The 23,998-nt window shown below is 41.3% G+C and overlaps 1 protein-coding gene across 1 annotated transcript in view; it reads left to right on the plus strand.

Annotated features, from left to right (window-relative positions):
- LOC109916713 (1,4-alpha-glucan-branching enzyme-like) overlaps nucleotides 1-23,998 on the plus strand; it is a 525,476-nt gene that overhangs the window by 51,262 nt on the left and 450,216 nt on the right. The window contains exon 2 of the mRNA XM_048602999.1: nucleotides 5,083-5,252. Within this exon, the coding sequence (XP_048458956.1) occupies nucleotides 5,083-5,252 (170 nt within the window). The remainder of the gene's footprint in view (nucleotides 1-5,082; nucleotides 5,253-23,998) is intronic.

The raw sequence follows: 23,998 nt of genomic DNA on the forward strand, positions 1-23,998 counted from the left end.
ATCAACTGTTTAGAGATGTTATTACATACTTCTGGAGTAGGTTAGTTTTGAACGGAGGTCCAGTTATAGCCTTGTGTGCATCCTCCGACTCCATTTTCAAACCCCCTCTGCCTCCCCAATCCAGTTGCAGCTGTACCTTCAGATAATGAAGTCTGAAGTTCACTTTCTAAACTTGTTTCCCTCTCCACTTGTCTTCCCCTTTCAGGCACTTGTATGTATATTAAGAAAAAGCCCTCCTTTGACAAGTTTTTAGTCACCTGTGCTAGTATCTCTCCTTGGCTTGGTGCTAATATTTTTTCAGTTTACATTCCTGCGAGGTGCCTTGGGACATTTTACTGTGCTGCAAGCACTGTATAAATGTGAGTTGTTGAAGTCAGTTTCCTGCGGGAATTCACATAATGATGTTTCTGATTGACTTGTTATGTTTTTGTTTATGGAGAAAAATGAAAGAGGAATTTTGGTTTGCAGTATTTCGTGGTATTTGTTTACTTTTATGCTGATTAGTACAGGTGACTTTTAATTCAAAAGATTTGATTTCTTTTAGTGTGCTTTTCTTATTTATGCTTCTTAGCTTAAATTATTCAAATGTAATCACTTCAAAAAATATAAGCAGCCAGTATTTGGTCACCCAGGCTCTCGCTAATTTCTCAGATCGATATAGTACAGGGACATAGCTCCACATTGTGTAGTTTGTTAATTGGTGTGCGTTAGTGACAGGGTGTGATCTATATTGAATGTACAGTCACTGTCCGATTTTCTTTATTTCGCCCCAGTTCTTGCCTGATACCATTGAATCACAGCGTATTGCAGCAAAGAAGGACATCATTCAGTCCTTAGTGTTGCAAACATTTCCCTTTCAGTAATTTCAATATCAATGCATTACAGTAACCTCAGTTTTTTAACTTGTAGTGATTTAGAATTCAGAACTTTATTTCATAGATGTCCAATCAGCTAGCTGTATCTAAGTGGTTTCCACCTGTAACTTTAGCAGATTGTCTGCCCTGTTATTAATAGTGAGTGCAGGATTTGCTGTTTTATAACTACTGATTACTATTAGTATTATTCACTAAGTCCATTTGCAGTGAAATGTTTGTATTGTTGCCTCTCGGCGCTGTATTAGTTACAGGGTACCTAGGTACAGACACTGAGTTGCTACAGAATTGAAATAAAGGTATTTCTCCTATAACGCAATAGTTGCGTTCTTGTGTGACCTTGTGCTATAGAAAATCACATTATAGGGAAATTTCTTTAGAAAATTGCTATACTTGGACAGCAAAAAGTTTGCGCTATTCAAACAGCGTCCACGATTCATCAATCGCATTACAGCCAATTCGCGTTAACAAAACACGCGTTATAGCAGAAATACCTGTAGTAAATAAAGGACTAGCATGGGAATACAGAGTTTAAAAGTCCAGAATGAGATAAAAAGGTCTTAAAGTACGCAAGTTATGGTCCTTTCTCATTGAGTCCATGCCAGCCGGGCTTCAGAACACGAGGCCTCGTGGCCTGCAGTGCGCTGGCATCTGTCCAGGACTCGCCCCCCTGTCTGGCCCGTGCTTGCTGTGCTCCTGCTTTGGCTCTGGCTCCGGCTGCGACTCGGCTCCGAGCTTGGCCCACACTTGCTCTGCTCCTGCTCCGGATCCAGCCATGACTTGGTTCCCAGCTCGGCCCACACTTGCTCTGCTCCGGCTCCAACCGCAACTTGGTTCCCAGCTTGGCCTGCGCACACTCTGCTCTTGCACTGGCTGTGACTCACTTCTGCGACTCGGCCCCTCTGGTTGAGACTTGTTTCCGACACCGGGCTGGTCTCGGACTCCATTCTCCATTCTCTCCCGGTAGGGTACTTTAAGAAGTTAAAAATTGATGGGGTGGGTGGGGCTGGAAACTGCAGCAGGAGGCAAAAGAAAGAAAGAAAGAGGAAAAAGGAACTGGCAAGCAGAGGAGCTCTGGCTAGAGTGTCTGACTCTTGCAAGATTTGGAAAATTAGAAAGGACGTGTCAATTATCTCACTGGTCACTTCATTTAAGACTCTAGGTGTAGTCCATCTGAACCTGGGGATTTGTCAGCCCAGATATCCATCAATTTACTCAGCGTTATATCCCTGTCTCTTTTCCTGGTTCATCACCTATTTCTGAGATGTTACTTGTTTCCTTTGTAAAGAAGAGCCGTGCACAATACTCATTCAGTTCTGTCTTTACTTAGTTTTTGTCACTAATTTCAAAAACCAACCCTTCACAGGACCAGTGTTCACTTTTAACTTTTGTAAAAAACTATAAAAACTTTTACTATCTTTATTTTGTTTCCAGCTAGCTTTTCTTGTCATCTCTTGCTGTTTGTTATACCCTGTCCAGTTGTGCAATATGATTTTTCTTTAAGTTTGATATTCATTTTTTTTAGGTAACTACGGATGCCAGATCCTTGGAATATATTTTGTGAATTCTAAAATGTCTCTTTAAATGTCTGCCATTGCATCTCTGTTGACCCATCTCTAATCCCATTTACCAGTTCACTTCAGTTCTGTTTTTGCACCCTCATTGTCCTTAAATTTAAAATACTGATCATGGATCTGCTTTTGTCTCTCAAACAGAATGCAAAATTCAATCTGCAAGATTACTGTTACACAGGGATGCCTTTCCCATGAGAGCATTAATTAATCCTATTTCGTTACAACATATTGGGCAAAGTATAACGTGTTCTTTGGTTGGCTCCAGAACATATTGTCATTAAGAAGGAATCCTGAAAACTTTCTCTAAGTTCCTCAGCTAGGCGTCTATGCCCATCCACCTTCTCCAATTTATATGGAGGTTAAAATCCTTCATAATTATTGCTGTACCTGCCAGACAAGCTCCTTATTTCCTCCTTTATGCTCTTTTCCATCTTGTGATTATTGTTGGAAATCTGGTACACCACTTTGATAAATGACTTCTTGGTATTTCTCATCTTTGTCCAAACCTACTATATCCCCTTTGCTTAAGCCCTCTCTGTTGAATGATCCCTATGTATTATACTAATATCTTATTGAATTACAAAAGTCTTAGGGGACTTGACAGGGTAGATGCTGAGAGGTCATTTTCCCTTGTTGGATAGTCTAGTTTGTGGCAATGTCTGGAGCACCCAATGAGAACGAATTGGCACTCCTCTAATACAGTATAAATGTTGGTTTTCCCTGTAAATTAGTATTCTTGCAAAATGACCTGATGGATGCAAGACAAATACTTAGAAAAAATGTATTTTTTCAGCGGTGTTCAAGTTCAGCGCAACAAAATGAATATTGGTTGTTTTGTTTGTGGTATTATTTCATTTGTTTTGTTTAAAATTTTAAATACATGCAGGTAGACTGTCTTGAGTTTTGTTGCTTTTCTAATTTTTGTCGACTCCTCTTGTCTTGTCCGTTGGTTTAATCTTAGGTTTGTACTTTTTATCACTTCCTGTCATGGTCTGTTTATCATTTCCCATATTAATATCATTCTCTTTTGCCTTGGGCTGGATACTATGTGCCCCCAGTGGGTGTATTTTGGGTGAGGTAGTATCTAAGATAAAGTAGGTGACCAGCACGTCACCTTCCTACCCACCCATCCATAAGTTTAATCGCAGACCACAAAGGATGGGTAGATATTAAAATTGGCAAGACCCACCAGATGTGAATAAATGGGCAACTCAACTTTCTGAAAGCTCAGTTGACCCTAGTTTTATACAACCCATGCCATAAAATGGTTGGGGCGTGCATTGGGTGGGAGCGAGCATCAGGTTTTTTTTAAAGTATTTAAATCATGGTAAAGTAAGGCAAGGGTACCAGCATTGGAAGATGCTCTTTCTTCATCGCATGACTGCAGATTCCATAATGTCCCATTCGCATGTCCATGATTGATGACATTTTAGTGTTAGTAATATGTATGACTTAGTGTGTGGTGTTCCTGTGTGCCTGTTGCACCTCGTCATGTTGATTGAAGAAATTGAAGGTCGTTTTGAAGAAACGTTGATAGATTGCTGCAGGGCATCCTGTAAATGGACCTACTGTTATGCTGCACTGAAGGTCAAGCGGGTCAGCAACAACTAATTTCATATAGCAATATCTTAGAAAAAGCATCTCTGTCAGTGCAACACTGCTTCAGTAATGCACTGAAGAATCAGCTGAAATGACCGGAACGTGCTACCCACTGAGCTTCCTCCAATGCATAAAAATTGCACGAAGATTTTAAGAAAATAGGAGACAGGAGGATTTGGATCGAATAAAGTCGTTAATTGAATATCAGAGTACAAGTTGGTACAAGTCAGTTTGTAAGTGAGCATGACCATAAACTGTTAACCCACCATTCATTCATTTTTTTCTTTGCCAACTCTAGCATCAATCTATCTTTGATTCTGAATAATTTTTTCCATTGTATTTGAGGCTGGTTACAGCCAATTGCAGTGCAAAAAGTGCTATAGCCAGGGGTTGGGGAGGTTGTAAAGGGCCCTGAGAGCTGAAATTGAATTTGGAGCATTCCCAGCAACACCATCTGTCAAAAAAATTACAGGATCAGTGTTTTGGAATGGTCATTTTGCAGCAGCATGGGTCCTGAATTTAATGATCATTGGTAACTGTCACTCTGTGCTAATGCCACTTGAAAACTGAGTTTTGTCAATCCTGTGTGTGCTTTTTCCATAAGTGAGTAAACCCTTCTTGGAAGAAGAGCGTTCCCTGTGCCTGTGGAGTATTTCAGTTGCACTTACTTTGAGGCAAATCTTTGTTGCAAGCATAAACCTCCATCATTTTCTTCTGAGATTCTCTCCTCTCACTTTTTGTTTGAAGAAATTGATTCCTTCTAACAGTGGAGATTGCAGATGCTGGTTGAGTACCAATATGGTCCTAACCCATTGTGCCTTGCTGTTCTTCATTGTGTGTTCTGGTGAACTGAAACAGAAATATCATGACCCGACCCAACCCAATTTCTGAAATGTTATCGGCTTTTGAAAATAGATAATATTAAGTTATATTCATATATTTCAAAGTTTCAATTCCTGCTAGTTATCCTTTACCATTTTAACTGCTTTTACCGTAACTTTCTCTAAAACTTTATATTTTTTAACCATCCACCATAGGTACGATAAATTTAGAAGCTTGGCAAGAAGTATTGAAGAGAATGAAGGAAGCCTAGATCAGTTTTCCCGCAGCTATGAAAGCTTTGGTGTCAATCGATTGGCTGATGGGGGAATTTACTGCAAAGAGTGGGCTCCCGGAGCAAAATCTGTGTCTCTTGTTGGAGAATTCAGTGAGTATTCATCATCCGTGCAAACTTACTTTTACTTATTACATTGTTATGTTTCAGAAGATTTTATTCACTCGTATATTTGTTTTGTTTATGAGGCTTGTTATCAGTAAGTGACAAAATTGGATGTGGAGCAAAGGAGAGTGAGTGGAGTTGAGATACACAACATCCATCATTCATGAGGGGTAAAGGGAATGGCAGGTGTCTTTTCCCTAGAGTGTGGGATTTCAAGACTAGCGGGCATATTTTTAAGGTGAGGAGAAATATTTAAGAGATATGAGGGGCAGTTTTTTTTAACAGTCATTCGTCTATGGAATGAACTTGAAGGAAGTGTTGAATGCAGGTACAATTACAATGTTTAATAGACATTTGCTTAAGTACATGAATAAGAAGTGTTTGGGGCAATATGGGGAAGGTGCAGGCAGATGGGTCTAGTTTAGTTTGGGATGATGTTTGGCATGGACTGGTTGGACCAAAGGGCCTGTTTCTGTGCTCTATGACTCTCTCTGATTGTGCCCCTCACACCAGCTCCATCATTCAATGTTCTGTTCTTGTTTACTTCCATCTTTTCTTGAATCCTATTCTGTCAAAGATGGATTTAGGTGTATAGGCTATGTGGTTGAACAGTTAGAACATAAGAACCGGGAGCTGGAGTAGGCACTGTGGCCCTTCAAGTCTGCTCCGCCATTCAGTAAGATCATGGCTGGTCTTTTTGTGGCCTCAGCTTCACCTACTCACCCTCTCACCATAACCCTTAATTCCTTCACTGTTCAAAAAAATTATCTAGCTTAGCTTTAAAAACATTCAATGAGGAAGCCTCAACTGCTTCACTGGGCAGAGAATTCCACAGATTCACAACCCTTTGGGTGAAGAAGTTCCTGCTCAATTCAGTCCAAAATCTGCTCCCCCTAACCTTGAGGCTATGCCCTCTTGTTCTAGTTTCACCCGCCAGTGGAAACAACCTCCCTGTTTCTATCTTACCTCTTCTCCTCATAATTTTATATGTTTCCCTAAGATCCCACCTCATTCTTCTAAATTCCAATGAATATAATCCCAATCTATTCAGTCTCCCCTCATAAACCAACCCGCTCAACTCCAGAATCCACCCAGTGAATCATCTCTGCACCCTCTCCAGTGCCAGTGCATTATTTCACAAGTAAGGAGACCAAAACTGTACACAGTACTCCAGGTGTGGCCTCACCAGCGCATTCTACAGCTGTAACATAACTCCCTATTTTTAGACTCCATCCCTCGAGCAATGAAGGTCAATATTCCATTTGCTTTCTTAATTATCTGCTGCACCTGCAAACCAACCTTCTGAGATTCATGCAGAAGGACACCAGGTCCCTCTGCACAGCAGCATGTTACAATTTTTTGCCATTCAAATAGTCATTTTTACTGTTATTCCTACCAAAATGGATGACTTCACATTTATCGACATTGTACTCCATCTGCCCAACCCCTGCCCACTCACTTAAACTGTCTATATCACTCTGCAGACTTTCAGTGTCTTCTGCACACTTTGCTCTACCACTCATCTTAGTGTCATCTGCAAACTTTGACACACTATGCGTGGTCCCCAACTCCAAATCATCTATGTAAATTGTGAATAATTGCAGTCCCAACACTGATTCCTTAGCCACATCACTAGTCACTGATCACCAACCAGAAAAGCACTTGTTTATCCTCACTCTTTGCTTCCAGTTAGTTAACCAATCCTCAATCTATGCTAATATATTACCCATGACGCTGTGCATCTTTATTTTATGCAGCAACCTTCTGTGCAGCACCTTGTCGAATGCCTTTTGGAAATCAAGATGCACTACATCTACTGGGTCCCCATTTTCCACTATGCTCGTAATATCTTCATAGAATTCCAGTAAATTAGTTAAACGTGACCTGCCCTTCGTGAACCCATGTTGCGTCTGCCCCATGGGATAATTTCTATTGAGATATCTTGTTATTTCTTCCTTGATAGATTCAGGCATTTTCCCCACTACAGAAGTTCAGCTAACTGGCCTATAAATTCCTCATATTTTGCTTACCTCCTTTTTTAAACAGTGACATCACACTGACTGTTTTCCAATCTGCTGGAACTACCCTAGAGTCCAGTGAATGTTGGAAAATTACCGCGAGCACATTTACTATTTCTCCTGCTGTCTGTTTGTATCCTGGGATGCATTCCATCAGGGCCAGGAGACTTGTCTACCTTTAGCTCCATTAGCCCAACACTACCTCTATCATGATAATGATCGTTTTTAGGTCCTCACGTGCCTTGGTCTCCTTGTTGTCAATTACTGGCATGTGTCCTCTGCTGTGAAGTCCAATACACAATACCTGTTCGCTGTTTCGGCTATTTCTTCATTTCCCATTACTAAATTGCCCTTCTCATCCTCTAAAGAACCAATGTTTCCCTTCACCACTCTTATTTTATGTTTGTAGAAACTTTTGCTATCTGTCTTTATAATCTGAGCTAGTTTACTCTCATAATCTATCTCACTTTTCTTCATAGCTTTCTTTTTTGTGGCTTTTTGTTGACGTTTAAGGTTTTCGCAATCTTCTAGTTTCCCACTGGTCTTTGCCACTTTGTATGACTTATCTTTCAATTTGATAGCCTCTCATTTCCTTGGACATCCGTGACTGATTACCCCTTTTTCTTCAGTCCTTCTTTATCACTGATATATACTTTTGCTGAGCACTTTGAAAAATTGCTTTGAAAGTCCTCCACTGTTAGTCAACTGTTACACCATTGAGTCTTTCCAGTCTACTTTAGCTAACTCCTCCCTCTTCCTATTGTAGTCTCCTTTGTTTGAGCACAGGACCCAGATATTGGATTTTATCTTCTCACTTTCCATCCGTATTCTAAATTCAACTATACTGTGATCACTCCTTCCAAGAGGATGCCTAACTATGAGATCGCTAAATATTCCTGTTTCGTTACAAAGGACCAGATCCAGGATAGTGGCTCTCTCTTCTGTTCCATTAAATACTGTTCAAGAAAACTATTACGGATGCATTCAATGAACTCCTCCCCAAGGCTGCCTTAATCAACCTGGTTCGAACAATCAATATATAGATTTAAATCCCCCATGATAGTTGCTGTACCATTTTTACAGGCATTAGTTATTTCTCTGTTTAGAGTCATGGAGTCCTACAGCATGGAGATAGGTCCTTCGGCCCAAATTGGTCCATGCCGACCAAAATGACCATCCACGTTAACCCCATTTCCCTGCAGTTGGCCCATATCCTTCTAAACCTTTCCTATCTATGTATTCGTACAAATGCCTTTTAAATGTTGTTAATATGCCCGTTTCAACCACTTCAGCTGGCAGCTCATTCCACATGCGTACCACCCTCTGTGTAAAAAAAGTTGCCTCTCAGGTTCCCATGTATTCTTCCCCCTGTTACCTTAAACTGATGCCCTCTCGTCTTCGATTCCCCAGCCATGGCAAAAAGACTGAGTGCATTCATAATATCCATGCCTCTCATGATCTTATACACTTCTATAAGATGCCCCTGCAGTCTCCCATGCTCTAAAGAAAACCTCTCCCTATAACTCAGTTCCTTGAGTCCTGGCAACATCCTTGTAAATTTTTTCTGCACTCTTTTTTTTCCAGTTTAATAACATCCTTCTTATAGCAAGGTGACCAAAACTGAATACAATACTCCAAGTGTGGCCTCACCTCAGTGGGGGCACAGTGGCACAGTGGCTCAGTGGTTAGCACTGCTACCTCACAGCGCCAGGGACCCAGGTTCAATTGCAGCCTTGGTGATTGTCTGTGTGGAGTTTGCACTTTCTCCCTGTGTCAGCGTGGGTTTCTGCCAGATGCTCCGGTTTCCTCCCACAGTCCAAAGATGTGCAAGTTAGTTGAAGTGGCCATACTAAATTGCCCATAGTATTCAGGGATGTGTAGGTTAGTTACGTTAGCTATAGGAAATGTAGGTTTAGAGGATGGGTCTGTGTGGACTTGTTGGGCCGAAGGGCCTGTTTGCTCGCTGTGGGGAGTCTGTGATGTTTATTTCCTGTCCTAATGTGATGTTATTTATTTGGTGGCTTATAGACTACACCTATCAGTGACTTTTTTTCTTAGAATTTCTAATTTCCACCCAAATGGATTGAACCTTATTCTCCATAGAACTTGTATCATCTTTCACTACTGCCCTGATGTCATCCTTAAATATTATGGTTACACCACTCCCCTTAGCTTCCTGTCTGTCCTTCTGAATAGTCTGATACCGCTGAATATTTAATTTCCAATGACCATCCTGCAACCATGTCTCTGTAATGGCTGTAAATCATACTCATTTGTGATGGTTTTTGCCGTCAACTCATCTACCTACCTCATTTCGAATGCTCTGAGCATTCAGGTAAAGTGCCTTTATGCTAATTTTTATACCTTTTTGAATTCTAACATCTCCATTAAAAATATCTCCTCAGTTTCCCTTTTTAACTTCTTTCATAGTCTTTGATGTAGTTAAACCCCTCCCAGCACACGTTAACCTGCTGCTTTCTTTTCTATTTACCATCGTACTCCCTGTTGTTTTCTCTTTCCTCCTTCCTCCTTCCCCCTTCCCCCTCCTCCTAATTCACTCTTTGAAAGTCCTACTGACCACCCTATTTATCCTTTTCGCTAGAACACGAGTTCCACATCAGTTCAGGTGGAGACTGTCGCAACGGTACAGATTCCCCCTGTTCCAAAACTGATGTCAATGCCCCATGAAATGGAACCCCTCTTTCCCACACCACTCCTTTAGCCATGTGTTTACTTCCCTAATTTTCTTATCCCTAAACCAGTTTGCACATGGCTCGGGTAGTAATCCGGAGATAATAAACCTTGAGGACCTGTTCCTTAATTTCATTCCTAGTGCTTGATAATCCCCAAACAGGTCCTTCTTTCTAGCCTTGCTTATATTGTTTGACCCAACATGAACCACAACAACTGGATCCTTGCCTTCCCGCTCCAATATCCTTTTAAGCTGATCAGAGATGCACCTCCCCCTGGCACCAGTCGGGCAATTGCACCATGCAGGACTCTGGATCCTGCTTACGAAGGATGCTATCAATTCCCCTAATTATATCGTTCCCTAAGACTGCCACTTGTCTTTTTGCTCCCCCTTCTTGAATGGTCTCCGGTACCACAGCGCAGTGGTCAGCTGACTCATTCTCCCTACAGCCCTTTTCCTCATCCTCACAGGGAGCAAGTACCTCATATCTGTTGGACAAGGTCAAGAGCTGAGGCTCCTCCTTTCCTGAATTCACGATCCCCCTAACTGCCTCCCTTGCAATCACACTGTGCTATCCCTGGTAACTGAATTTCAAATACTTAATATACCAGGTGTGACCTCCACCTGAAACAAAGTGTCCAGGTACTTCTCCCCCTCCCGAATGTGCCGCAGTGTTTGAAGTTCAGGTCCCAGGTCATCAACTCTGAGCCGAAGTTCTTTGAGCAACCAACACTTGTTGCAAATGTGGTCACTGGCTCACAAGTGCAACTGCCAGCTCCCATATCATACAGCTAAAGCACATCACCTGCCCAGCCATCTCTGTTCACCAACACTCGAATGTGTTAAGACTTAATTGGGGTGGAGTGCACCAATAATTGTATCCAACTGTTCCAAAAAGCTATCAAGAAATGTCCAAAATCTCAGTTTGCCCACCAGTATAATCAATTTGTCTGACAGTTCTTCAGGACAAAAGCAATTCGCACCAGGCTTATTGTAATGCATTATCTTTTAAACGGCGGAGAAAAAGAATCACTACAGTTATGTGTCTTGTCGTAGGTACTATAGGTAGAAAACGCACAGATAGAGAGCAAAATTCTGAATATGAAAAGTCCAGATCATAAGGATAGGTTAAATTGTGTCTCTCAATTCCTTTTTGATTCCATCAATGATGACACAATTTTGTCTATAAATCAATGGTAAATCTTCACTTAGATGGATTTGATCTTTTCTTGTTAGAATTTTTTCTTTTAAGCTTCCTTACTATTCTATCTTTTCACTCAGGTGGAGAAAGAGGGAGAAAGAGAGTTTGCAGGCTGTGGGCATGTCAAGCTGCGTTGTATCTATAAATCTGTAGCAAATTGCAGCTCAACTAAGGCTGCCATCAGGCTGTGTTTCATTAACTCTAAGAGTTGCTGCCACCCTGTTTCAAAATATCCTCTTTACTGCTTTGCAAAGCAGTATTGTCTTGTACGGCTAAAAATATGTGCCACTTGCTTCAAGTTGCAAAACTATCTTAGTTTTGCTCCATATATCTGTGTCTGTTTATAATCAAAAAGAAAAACTTGGTCCCTTACAAATGCTAGATGTGAAAAATTTCAAAACATAGTGGGTTCAGAATGTGGGAGCAGTCAGTCAGTTTCTGGGATCTGTAAGAATTCAATTTCTTCCATAGAGGGAAAGAAGTGAGATGCTCAGAAGAAAGGTATGAAAACAAGTTGCAAAATAAGTTCTGTTCAAATATTGGACAGAGTCAGCAGAAAGTGATCCCCTCCATAAAGATGGATTTAGTCCCACATAGAAAAAGCATAGTTACAAGATTGACAAAACTCATTGCTCAAGGGGCACTTAAAATCAAGTGACATTTATTAATGATGCTTACATTCAGGACCCATGCTATTTCAAAGTGACAATTGTAGTACATTGTTCTTACATTTTTTTGTGACATGCAGCATTGCTTTGAATTCCATTTCATTCCCCAAGGTTCCACACAATCTGTGTTACTGCTGTATTTGAATATTCCTTGAAATTCATGGTTGGCTTCCAAAACTCAACCCGTGTCCTACCTTGCACAAAATCTTTTACATATGCCCCATCTGCTTGATCACCAACACTGGCTTCTAGTTAAGCAAACTTGATTTTAAAATTTTCATTCTTGCTCGCAAAACACTATAGACTTGAGGTTGTTGAGGTTGGTTGGCTCGCCGAGCTGGTTTCTTGTTTTGCAGACGTTTCGTTATCATACTTGGTAACATCCCCAATGCAGCCTCCGATGAAGCGTCGGTGTGTCTTCCCACCTGGTGTTTAAACTCTGGGGTCAGTTGAGATGGATTGCCTCACTTCGGTTTTCCTTCGTAGTGGAATGTATATGGGGTCGAGTTCAATGTGTTTATTAATAGCATGCTTCGTGGAGTGCAATACTTCTAGGAATTCTCGTGCCTGTCTCTGCCTAGCCTGTCCCAGGATCTTGGTGTTGTCCCAGTCGAATTGGTGGTTCTCCTTGTCCATGTGGATTGAGATGAGTGAGTATTGGTCATGTCTTTTTGTAGCCAGTTGGTGTTCATGGACTCTTGTTGTTAGTTTCCTTCCTGTTTGTCCGATGTAGTGTTTCTCACAGTCTCTGCAGGGGATCTTGTAGATGACATTGGTTCTGTCCATGGTGGGAGTGGGTCCTTAGTTCGGGTGAGCAGTTGTCATAGGGTTGATGTGGGCTTGTGTGCCACTCTGATGCCCAGCGGTCATAGGCGTCTTGTGGTGAGTCCCGACGTGTTTCTGATATAGGGTAGTGTGATGAGTGTGTCGGAGCGTGTAATCTCTTTCTGATGCTGTTCGTGTAGGCATCTCCTGACCCAGTTCTTTGGATATTCATTATCCTTGAAAACCTGGAAGAGGTATTCTTCTTCCTCTTGGCGTAGTTCCGTTTTGCTGCAGTGTGTTGTTGCCCTTTTAAATAGTGTTCGCATGCAGCTTCGTTTGTGTGTGCTGGGCTGGTTACTGTTGAAGTTGAGTACCTGGTCTGTGCGTGTGACTTTTCAGTGTACTTCCGTACATTTTGTACGGTGTACTTTCACCCGAGGCTGCACTGAGGATGTTACTAAGCATAGTAACGAAACGTCTGCAAAACAAGAAACCAGCTCGGGGAGCCAACCAACCTCAACAACCATAACCCGAGCTACAAATCTACTCCAAAACTCTATGGACTTGCAATTCCATATCTGTATAAACTCTTGCAGCTCTACAATCCTCTGAGATAGATATCTCTAAAGCAATGGCCTGCCTCTCTGTTTATATTTTATGGTCAATCCTGTTTTTAATCTTTCCAAAATTGATGGTCATGCCTTTGGCTGCGATGTCCTTAGCCTGCAGAATTCCATTCCAAATCTTCTGATGCCATTACCTCCTTTATCTCTTTTAAGTGTTGTTAAAACCTATCTCCTTGACCAAGATTTTGATTGCCTACCATAATAACTCTTTATGTGACATAATCAAGATCAACACAGTATGGAGCTGAGGAACACAGCAGGCCAGGCAGCATCAGAGGAGCAGGAAAGTCGATGGTTCAGTCCTAGATTCTTCTTCAGAAGTAGTTCTGGAGAAGGGTCCTGACCTGAAACGTCGACTTTGCTGCTCCTCTGATGCTACCTGACCTGCTGTGTTCCTCCAGCTCCATACTGTGTTGACTCTGACTCCAGCATCTGCAGTTCTTGGTATCGTCTTATGTGACATAATGTCAAGTTTTGTTTGATAATTGCTCCTGTGGAATTTCTTCGAGCAGTGAGTTATATTAAAGACTGAGTGTAAATACAAATAAAAACAGAAGCCAGAAGAAACCTTTTCATAAAATATGTGACTGTGGGGCTCCCTTCTAGTTGTTGAAGTGGAAACTACCAAACATTTAAAGCGAGATTGACTCGGTGGATTAAGGAAAAGTATTTAAAAGGTGTGAAAACGGGTTAGATGAACATGATTAGGACTGTTTGCTCACAAAAAGGATAAATTTACTGGGCTAAATATCTTGATTCCTTTTTGCAATCTCTGCAATGTTCTGTGACTATTTCCTTGAATGGGCATGAACAAACTGCTGGAGAGGAAGTGATCAGCTGGTGCATCCTGTCAGTCTCTCTTCTTTAAAGTTTTGGAGTAGATTTGTAGCTCAGGTTGTGGGTGTTGAGGTTGGTTGGCTCGCCGAATTGGTTTGTTGTTCCGCAGATGTTTCATTACCCTGCTGGGTAACATCATCAGTGCAGCCTCCAATGAAGCGTCAGTGTGCTTATACGAACAAATCAATGGGACACCCATGGGATCACCTATCTCCGGACTCGTAGCAGAGGCAGTGATGCAAAGACTAGAAAGGACAACCCTTCTGGTAATCCAACCAAAACTATGGACACGCTACGTGGATGACACCTTTGTCATCATTAAAGGGACCAAACTTATAAACAACACCCTCACAGGAATAAAATTCACCGGAGAGGAGGAGAAGAACAAACAGCTCCTATTCCTGGATGTCATGGTTGAGCGCAAGACAAACAGGGAACTCCAAACGAAAGTACACCGAAAAGCCACACACACAGACCAGGTACTGAACTTCAACAGTAATCATCCCCACACAAACAAACAAAGCTGCATGTGAACTCTATTTAAACGGGCAACAACACACTGCAGCAATGAAGAACTACACCAAGAGGAAGAAGAATACCTCTTCCAGGTTTTCAAGGAAAACGGATATCCAAAAAACTAGGTCAGAAGATGCCTACACGAACAACATCGGGAAGATACTACATGCCCCGACAGACTCATCACACTACCCTACATCAGGAACACATCGGAACTAACCACAAGACTCCTACGACCGCTGAGCTTCAGAGTGGCACACAAGCCCACATCAACCCTACGACAACTGCTCACCCGAACTAAGGGCCCCTCCCTGCCATGGACAGGATCAATGTCATCTCCAAGATCCCCTGCAGAGTGTGTGAGAAACCCTACATCGGACAAACAGGAAGGAAACTAACAACAAGGGTACACGAACAACAACTGGCTACAAAAAGACACGACCAATACTCACTCATCTCAATCCACATGGATAAGGAGAACCACCAATTCGACTGGGACAACACCAAAATCCTGGGACAAGATAAGCAGAGACAAGCACAGGAATTCCTAGAAGCCTGGTACTCCATGAAGAAAGCCATCAGTAAACACATGATCAGAGGTATAGATAGAGTGGACAGCCAGAGACTTTTTCCTAGGGTGAAGGTAGCTATTATGAGGGGGCATAGTTTTAAAGTGAGTGGAAGTAGATAAAAGGGAGACGTCAGAGGTCGGCTCTTTACTCAGAGTGGTAGGGGCGTGGAATGCATTGCCGGAGAGGTTGGCGGAATCGGCCTCATAAGGGGCATTTAAGCGGCTATTGGATAGGCATACGATGACAGTATAAGGTAGGGGTGGAGGTTAAATAGACCTTAGGTTTATGGTAAAAGTTCGGCATAACATCGTGGGCCGAAGGGCTTGTACTGTACTGTTCTATGTTCTATGTTCTATAGAACTCGACCCTATGTACACTCCACTACGAAGGAAAACCAGAAATGAGGCTATCCGGCTAAACGGACCCCAGAGTTTAAAAACCAGGTGGGAAACACACCGACGCTTCATCGGAGGCTGCACTGATGATGTTGCCCAGCAGGGTAACGAAACGCCTGGGGAACAACAAACCAGCTTGGCGAGCCAACCAATCTCAAAAGTCTCTTTTCTTGAGATGTCTTTTATGAATCAGACCAAGACATTCCCTATTCCAATGTTTTTTTAATTCACTTGTGGGATGTGGGTGTTGCTGCCTGGCCATCATTCATTATCTGACCCTAGTTGCCCTTGAGGAGGTGGTGGTGAGCTGCCTTTTTGAACCGCTGCAGTCCACCTGCTGCGGGTTGACCCACAGCACACTTAGGGAGGGAATTCCAGGGATTTTAACTCATCAACAGTGTAGGACTGGTGATATATTTCCAAGTTAGGATGCTGAATGGCTTGGAGGGGAGTGCTGTTGGTGGTGTTCCCATGTATCTGCTGCCCTTGTTCTTCTAAGTGAACGTGGATAGTACACACTGCTGCTACTGAGCAAAAGTGGTGAAGGAGGTGGATGTTTGTGGGTGTAGTGCCAGTCAAGTGGGCTTCTTAGGCCTGGATGATATCAAGCTTCTTGAGCGTTGTTGGAGCTGCAATCATCCAGGCAAGTTGGGAGTATTCCATCACATTCCTGACTTGCGCCTTGTAGATGATGGACAGGTTCTAGGGAGTCAGGAGATGAGTTACTTTCAGAAGTATTCCTAGCATCTGACCTGCTCTTGTAGCCACTTTGTTTATTAATCTCCAGGAGAGGCAATTAGATGGGAGACATAATTGTAAAATTTATCTCTGCTCTCTGGAGGCAATCAAAATCCCTCAACAACAGAGAAAAATGACTCCTGAGTGATTCAGAAATGAAACAGGTTTTGAATTCCACATTGTTGACCAACAATGAAGCAACAGAATACATAGGGTAAACTTTTGAGAGTTAAACTTCATGTTAGCTGAGATTAGGGAGTCTGAAAAAGGGGGAATTGGAAAGGTTGAGCAAATGGAAGGGTCAGTACTAGGCAGATGAGTTAGAAAGGAGATGTTTAGAAGTGGAACTAAGTATTTTAATGCTCAATGGGTTTGAAACTTAATCACGTAAGACTTCACACTGTTTAGTCTTAGAAAACAATTGGTGGGTCAGAAGTTGAAGGCTGTGAAGTTTTGAACTAGTTGCTTGATACATTTTTTTCTCTTCTCGAATAACCAGCGTTCAGATTGTTCATTTGAGTTTCCATCCCACTTGCCACTCTTCAACTCTCCATAGACTTGAACTCATGCAACTGACTGCTTAACCGTAAATTTCACCAGCTCCCATTCACTTCTCATTCTGTACTTACTGACCTACAGCGGTTCTGGTTTAGCAGTGCCTCAATTTTAAAATTCCTTTTCTGTATCCCGATTTTTAATTGCTTCATCATTAGTGGCTGTGCCTTCTGGAGCTCCCTTCCTAAACCTTGTTAACTTTCTCTTTATTTAAAATGTAGCTTAAAATCTTCTTGATTGATTAAGCTTTTGGCCATCTGCCCTAATGTCACCTTTTCTGGCTTGGTGTCAATTTTCTACCCTATCCAGCTCCTGTGAGATGCCAGCATATGCTTATTCTGTTAAGGTGTTATTGCTCAGGTAGGATTGTTGCTAGTTCTGATCTATAGCAGCGGCTGCCTACAGGAAGTTCAGAGCTAAGTCACATGATTGTTGAAGAAATGATTCCAATTTATCAACTCAGTGAACAGATTTGAGGTACCTGACCCATGCTAATGCCAGTTATGATATATATTGCTCTATGCTATATGTATTCCTTTAATATTTAAATCTGTGGAATTTTTTAAACTGAAGAATTGACTTGATTTTAGTGTGCTGAAGAGTTGATTTGACCTTGATGACTGAAACAATGGAATTTCTCATTCTGCCCTGCACTTAATTACATTAGTTTGATCTCTTAACATCCTATCCCAATGCTGAAAAACACTTCCCAATGATAGTCTGAGGAAAACACTGATAGCCAGTTTTATGCTCACTTGCTCCTCCACACCGTACATTTTAATGCACCTCAGAGCAGGCAATGACTGGGTCGCTGTTAATCTCATAAGTGGAGTGCATTTAAAGATGAAAGGTTATATTTTAACGGTCTAATTTATCTGCTGCATTTCAATGTTTATGCTAATCTATGGAAGCAGGAAGGTCCTCCCTCACTCCAGACCCATTTCGTTAACTATTGTTTGATTAGGTTTTCTCATGATGCTTTTTCTTTATTGGATTTGTTCTCTGTTGGAGGAGCAATTCTCAGACTTCCTGCATGAATGAAGATGTGGCTATTTAAGTGATAGAGAAAATGTGGTCTTAAAAGTGGCAAGTAACCTTTGTGCCACGCTACTGCCAGTCAATGGGCACCTCCAACAAGAGACAATCCAACTGTTTCTCCCTGTCGTTCAATGGTGTCACCATCTTTGAATGTCTAAAATGCATTTTTGGAGCTTCACTGATGTGAAAAATTCCCCAAGCACTTTGCCCTTGGATGTCTTGGTCCTTCTCCATTGAAAAGAAAGTTTCGTAGAGTTATGTAATCTGGTAGGTATGATGGACACTTTTTTTTTTAATAGAAGAGAGTGTGATATTTGGGTGGATGGGTACATGATTCCAGATTGTGGAGCAGGGTAGGCTGGCTGAAAGATGTGTGAGAGATGAGAAATAAAGAATTGGAACTTGGACAAGGGACTGAAGAAGGTCGAAGACATATGCTCGACTGGGACTGGAATTCTGAAGTTGGTGTCAGCGAAGATTGGAAAGATATCCATATTCAAGAAAAAGGAAATTGAAACCTTTGAAATGCAAGGATGTGATCAGAACTATATAAATTGAACGGAATAAACCTATTTTCCTAATTTTAGGGAAGTGTTGGGTTGGCCTAATTTTTTTTCACGAAATGTGGGTGTCACTGGCTGGAACAATTGCTTATCTCAAATTGCTAGAGGGCAGTGAAAAGCCAACCACATTGCTGTGGGTCTGGCATCACATGTAGGCCAGACCAGGTAAAGACAGCAGATTTCCATCCCTAAAGGACATTAGTGAACTCGATGGATTTTTCTCACAATCGACAATGATTACATGGTATTTATTAGACTCTCAATTCCAGATTTTTTATTGACTTCAAATTCCACTATCTGCCATTCGAGGACTCAAACCCAGATGTCCAGAACGTTACCTTGGTCTCTAGAAAAGTTGACTACTGGTGACACTACTAGGCCATGCCTCCCTTTCAAGGAAGTCTTTAAAATGACTGAGTGTTTGCTTGGGCGGGGAGGTGTGGGCGTGTAAGACATAGAAAAATATTTCTAACAGTTAGAGAGCCCAAACCCAGGGGCCAGAAACTTATCATTGAGAATTGCATGGGTAATTTAGGAGGTAATTCTGTGCCAGGAGAGTAGTTACCTTGAGAAATGTGCTACAATAAGTAATAATTAATGCAACTAGCACTGGTTGCTAAATAGGAAGCTGGAAAAACAGTAGAAGGGAACAAAGGATGGAAGGCTATGCTGATGTGATCAAGGTGAAGAGAGTGGAAAATGTAAACCATCAACCCTGACAGATCGCATGATGTAGATTTGATGTCATTGGATGAATATCACTGAAAAGGACTCTTTCTGTGGTGGTGAAGTCTCACCTGTAAGTTGCCTTCAAGCCACTCACCATCCTGACTTGGAAATGTATCACCGTTCCTTAACTGTTGCTGGATCAAAATCCTGGAATTCTCTCCCTAAGGGCATGGTAGGTCTACTCACAGGACATGGACTGCAACGGTTTAAGAAGGCAGCTCACCACTACATTTCTCATGGGCAATAAATGCTGGCCAATCAGTGATTCCCACATCCCACAAGTAGTTTAAAAAAAAAATCTTTTTCGTCTTGTGCTCATCAGGACAATTTGATCAGAATAAAGGAAAAACAATTAATGGTATGCGAGAAGAGAGTGCCAATTGCTTTGCAAGTAATTCCAGGTCATTCCAACTGCAGACCCTGTCTGCTCACCACAACTGGGTTTGTGGAACTACAAATAGAGCCAGTAGTTGTTGGGATGATACAAGGTAACCCTTGCGCCAACTAATCTTCCAGTTACTGCCCATTTACGCCATGGACGGGAAGTAAGAGGAAATAATACTTCCTACGGCTTGTTGTGGGTTTCCATTTCAGTGTTTTCTTTTAATAAAAAAAACCATGTTCATAACTGTTAAGGAAAATCCTCTCAGCTTTTTTCGCACATCGTCTGTCTTTGCAGTAGGCCAGCCACACACAATGCAGTAATTCTAAGATTAAATTTCTTAATTCAAGAGAATGCAATTTGCTTCGTTGGCTTGTCATGTCTCCCTGAAATTGAAGCCTTGGAATCGAGGCATGCTGTACTATCTGCAAAAATCTCTATCTCTAAAATATAGTGCCCAGTACGGCCTTCTGTTCTCCAGTTGTGGTCCTAACTGAGTTTTCTACTCATAACTGCGACCTCTTTGAATTCTAGTTCCTTTGTTATAAAAGCCAACAACTTAGGCCTTTTAATTTATTTTCTGTACCTATTCATGGCACTTGTATGATTTGCATACCTGGATGCCAAACTCTCTTTTGACCTTGACTGCTTTGGCTTTTCACCATTTACATCCAAAGTAGATGGCCTCAAATTTGTCTTGATTGAAATCTATTTGCCACGTTGTACTGAGAACTGCCAGCAATTTAAAATAAATCCCTTCTCTATTTTTATCCAATTCAGTATCGCACTGACCTTTTTTTTTACTGTGACATTGACTGTATCATCCTCTTTAGCGAAATCAGATACAAAGCACTCGTTGAGTGCCTGACTGTGCTTTCTGTCTCTATCAGAAGATCTATGTTTTTGGTCACCGTGTGCTCCTGGTGTTCCATTAACTACATTTTTACCATTTACATGTTTATGGAGTTGTACCCATTCTCTGTTTCTCTCTTTTTCAGTTCTGCTCTGGAGTTTTTTGAATTGTTTCATCAATACTTTTAAGCAATATTGCAACCGTTCCTTTTTTTCCTTCCCTACCCTTTCTGAATTCATTCTAATCAGGAATATATAGTGCCCGTTTTTGTCTTGCTTGAGCAAGATTTCTATTATTGCCAATACCATAATCCCAGGTGACAATTTGTACCTGCAGCTTATCAAAGATAGTTACCAGTCACTGGGCATTTATGCACATGCATTTGAAATGTATTTTATTTGAATTTACATTTTTCCCCCTTCGCTTGGTCCCTCCTATTTTGAATTGCTCTTTGTTGTATCGCTATTTGTTCCTCCTGGTCGTCTGTGCACTTTGTATTTCTACATTAGTGTTTTATCTTTGTATCTGTTCTTCCACCAAATTAGCATACATTAAAAAAGAATTATCCCAATATTTTATTCCCTCTACTTAGCAACTTTACTGTCTTATTGAAATAGATTTTTCAAATTCTACCTCAGCAAAAATCTTTTGCCTCTTATCTACTAAGGAGACAAACTCGAGTGTCGCCTTACAACTATTGCCTAAACCATCTTGGATAAGTCACTTAAAGAATTATAGAATCATACAGCATGGAAACAGACCCTTCAGTCCAACTAGTCCACACTGACCATGTTCCCAGACAAAACTCGTCTCACTTGCTTACGTTTGGCTCATATCCTTCCAAACTTTGCTTATTCCTGTATTTAACCAAATCCAATTTAAATGTTGTGACTACCTGCATCCGCCACTTCCTCTGGCAGTTCATTCCACATGCAAAACGCTGTGTAAAAGCAAAGTTGACCCTCATCCTTTTTAAAAAATTTTCTTATCTCATCTTACAAAGATGCCCTCTACATTTGAACGCCCTGTACATTTGAACTCCCCCACCCTAGGGAAAAGATCTTTGCTATTTGCCTTATCTGTGCCCTTCATGATTTTATAGACCTCTATAAGGTCATCCCTCAACCTCCTACACTCCAGTGACTAAAAGTCCTAGCCTGTCTAGCCTGTTTTTATAACTCAAGCCCTCCATTCCAGGCAACAGCCTGGTAAACTTTTCTGAGCTCTCTCCAATTTAATAGTATCCTTCCTGTAGCGAACTTATCTTCTACTACAAGTTTACTTTCCTGCCCTACCCCAAAATTGCTTGATCTCCTTATTGTGCAAATATCGATTAATCTTGGTTTGAGTATTCAACAATTGTGTATCCACAGCCACCTTTCAGAAAAAATTGCCATGTTGTGTTATCTGGGAGGATCAGGTGGTTTTGGACCTCTGACCCCCCGAAAAAAAATCATAATATCACTGGTGAACCATATTATTCACATGCACAACTGATGTCAGAGCTGCTTGGTAATATCCCTATCTCTGATCCAGGAAGCCCAGGTTCACGTCCCACCTGCTCCAGAGATGTGTCACAACATGTCGTAACAAGTTGATTAAAAATATCTATAATTGTCAGGAAATACTGAACTAGCAGGGAAGAGTGAGTTATATGAAATCTCCTTGTGAATTGAGATCAGTATCTTGCTGTCCATTGGTTGCCAATCCTGATAGTTGAACTCAAACCTCTGCCCTAAGTTGGTCCTTTTGAAAGCAGCATCATCGTCAATAAAATATCTTTTCATTCGTACCAAATCCCTGATGTCTTGATTAAATTGTGCTGAATTTGCATGTTTAATCTGCTGATGCTTCTGATCCAAGCAGCAGTTGAAAACCCTCTTGAGGCTTTTTTTTAAACTAAGATTGCTGACCATGTTAAACAGAAAACATCCTGGGAATTGGAGTACTTCATTAGTTGGTATTCATTATCTTTCATTTTGTTACTTTTCATTCATTTTAGAAGTGAACCAGATACACGAGGTATCTTTTTAATTTGTCAATAGGGTATGGTTGGACGAGTGCTTCTTGCAAAAATTTAACACTTAACATGCTCCCTACTGTAATCTTTTACTGGATTCCTTAATAGATTTTCTTTCTTGCTGTCAGTTTCAAAAGCTTGGGTGAATTTGATAGCCAATTTGCTGTTACTGATGGTGAATTTATAACTTACACAGTGTAAAACCAGGAGTTAGTGAGTGAGATGAAATTGAGAGTTAACCTCTCTCTAAAATCTCATTTCTTTTCATATTTAGTAACTTAAAATTACTGTTTAAATTAGATAAGTCATTTAATTGAAAGAAGCAATTCAAGATCATTGTAGGCTTAAATAAGATGTGCAAACTCGCAGCAGCTGTGACTAGTCAATAAGCTAATGTTTGACTGGCTTTTTCTGCTTTAGCAGAATTGACTTGTTTTTCTCAAAGAATATAAATAAGGGTTTCTCAGGTTGCTGAAGTATGAAGAATGTGACGCCAGGAGTTGATTGCGGGGAATTAGGGGAGGTGGGGAGTTTCACATTTGTTTTAATGTCAATTAATTTAATTAACACAACAAAGATTGCAGGGCAGGTAGTGCGTCATAGCTGAAGCACGTGGGAGCTATGTTCCCTTTCATTATTTTTTGTTCAGGTGTTTACGTGGTAGTGGTTTCCAGAATTGGAAGTGAACGCATCCACACACCGATAGGCATGCAAGGACTCTCCAAGAAGCAGTGCAGCTTAGACAAAACGGTACAGTGAGCTTCTTGTTTGGGCAAACTGTGCCAACAGTATCTGTGGTGAAGTGTCTGCAGCTTTAGCAGCTTCACTGTACAGTGTTTGATCTGAAGATCAAGCTGTAGACATTGTGATGCATCAGGGAGTGGAAAAGTTACCTGATCACTTTCTTCCAGAAGACAGTCACGACTCTTAGATTGACACTGTCTGATTTTTGTTAGCGATAAGGTCAGGAAGTTGTAATTAAGAGTCTGAGGGCTAAGAGGATTGAAAAGGTGGAAGTGGAGGAGCCTAAGTTTCTGCACTTGTCCAACAGGTATCCAATTCTTGCAGCAGGAAAGCTTGTAGTGCAGATGAATGTAGTATTATGTTAAAGGAAGTCACTGGGGGGGGATGGGGGAAGTTTTTGAATTAGAAGTTTGATAGTATTGGAGAGCATTATCTTGGTAAAGATAACATTTGCCGTATCTGAGAATGGGAATCCAAATGGCTGTATTGCCTGACTGGTCTAAGGATTCGGGAAATCTGCCCAGGGCTAGAAAGGAGGGAATGAGGGACCCAGATGTCACGCTCTGCTGGGTATAAATAACATGGGCAAAACTAGTGAAGAGATTCTGTTAGGCAGCATGAGGAACTAGGTACTATGCCCATATTTTAGTGAGTTGAATTACTGTGGAAGGAAGGAGGGTGTTGAAATAAATAGGGGATAGGATCATGCCAGGAGGGATTGAGTAAATTTAAAGGAAATGACATTACGTTAAATCAATAAAGACGCTTGCAATTGGAGTATGGCAGAAAGGGGCCGTGAGCGACACATTGGAGTGCACCAGC

This window comes from Rhincodon typus, chromosome 11 (genome assembly GCF_021869965.1).
Source record: "Rhincodon typus isolate 14 chromosome 11, sRhiTyp1.1, whole genome shotgun sequence".
NCBI lineage: Eukaryota > Metazoa > Chordata > Chondrichthyes > Orectolobiformes > Rhincodontidae > Rhincodon > Rhincodon typus.